This window comes from Piliocolobus tephrosceles, chromosome 1 (assembly GCF_002776525.5).
Source record: "Piliocolobus tephrosceles isolate RC106 chromosome 1, ASM277652v3, whole genome shotgun sequence".
NCBI classification, from domain to species: Eukaryota; Metazoa; Chordata; class Mammalia; order Primates; family Cercopithecidae; genus Piliocolobus; species Piliocolobus tephrosceles.
The window spans coordinates 193,946,968-193,948,564 of record NC_045434.1 but is presented as its reverse complement, the minus strand read 5'-3'; the positions used below and the strand labels follow the sequence as shown (position 1 = coordinate 193,948,564).

Sequence of the window (1,597 nt, the reverse complement as noted above, 5' to 3'; positions counted from 1 at the left end):
TTTTGAGACGGAGTCTTGCTCTGTCGCTCAGGCTGGAGTGCAGTGGCCCGATCTCCACTCACTGCAAGCTCCGCCTCCCGGCTTTACGCCATTCTCCTGCCTCGGCCTCCTGAGTAGCTGGGACTACAGGTGCCCGCCAGCTCGCCTGGCTAGTTTTTTGTATTTTTTTAGTAGAGAAGGGGTTTCACCGTTAGCCAGGATGGTCTGGATCTCCTGACCTCGTGATCTGCCCGCCTTGGCCTCCCAAAGTGCTGGGATTACAGGCTTGAGCCACCGTGCCCGGCCTACTTTTGCTTTCTTTAACCTACCCTCTCTTCATAGGACCATATATGGTGTTGCAATCAGCAACAATGAAGGAAGATTTCATTAAGGAGGTATGGTGGGGTGAGCTCCATCCATGTTAGAAGAACCCAGAATCAACAGTTTTAAGTGACACTCAACAGAGTTACAGGAAAAAACAGACCACATGTGGGAACAGCATGGCACCATGTGAATATCTTATTGATCTCCCGGCGACCACTGCTCTCTCTGACCCTTGCCCTCTCTGACCCTTGATCCAGAGAGCGAAGTTTGCTGTATGGGGTAAGCGAGACCCCCCCAGAAGGTAGCTGTGTGTATCCACTCTGAGATGTAGCTCAAGGAATCAGCCTTGGCTGTCCCCAGGGCTCTGGCATCTCCTCACCTGTTTGTGAGCTTCTGTGGTGCAAGCTTTTTTGTAGGGTCGGATTTCTTCAGAGCCAAATCCTGGGATCCACATGTTCCACTGGCGCTCTGCAAGGAAGAAGCCAGCACAGAGATAAAGGTACCAAGAAAGCAGTACCAGGAGTGCAATGCGACCCCCTTGGATCAGGGAGGATGAATGTGGGCATCTGGCTACTAACTAACTCCACAGAGGGATTATATTACAAATGGGAAAAATGGGCATGGCCTCTCCAAGGTGTTTGTTTGTTTTTTTTTTTTTTGGAGACAGGGTCTTCCCACTCTGTCACCCATAGTGGGGTGCAGTGGCCCAATCTTGGCTCACTACAGCCTTGACTGCCCCAGCACAAGCGATCTTCCCATCTTGGCCTCCCAAGTAGCTGGGACTGCAGGTGCATGCCACCATGGCCAGCTAATATTTCTTTCTTTCTTTTTTTTTTTTTTGGAGACAGAGTCTCACTCTGTCGCCCAGGTTGCAGTGCAGTGACGTGATCTCGGCTCACTGCAAGCTCCGCCTCCCAGGTTCACACCATTCTCCTGCCTCAGCCTCTCGAGTAGTTGGGACTACAGGCGCCCGCCACCACACCCAGCTAATTTTTTGTATTTTTAGTAGAGACGGGGTTTCACCGTGTTGGCGAAGAAGTCTAGCTATCCTGGGATTGCTAAAGGATGAGACCATATGGAGAGATGGTGGGTGGGGAAGATGGGAAGGGTAGGACTGGGGAATGTGAAGGGGAATGGGAGGGTTGGGAGGGACGGAGGGAGACGCCTACAGAATCCCAGCTGTTTCAGTGTTCTTAGACCAGGCATCAGACATGGATGATATGAAGCCTTCCATTATGGGTTATTTAAATTGTGTCCCTAAAAAAGATATGTTGCAGTCTTAACCTTAAGTACC

At 50.8% G+C, this 1,597-nt stretch overlaps 1 protein-coding gene across 1 annotated transcript in view; it reads right to left on the bottom strand.

Moving 5' to 3' along the window:
- Positions 1–1,597, bottom strand: part of TAF12 (TATA-box binding protein associated factor 12) — a 39,184-nt gene that overhangs the window by 2,366 nt on the left and 35,221 nt on the right. The window contains exon 4 of the mRNA XM_026457195.1: positions 683–880. Coding sequence (XP_026312980.1) covers positions 683–880 — 198 coding nt within the window. The remainder of the gene's footprint in view (positions 1–682; positions 881–1,597) is intronic.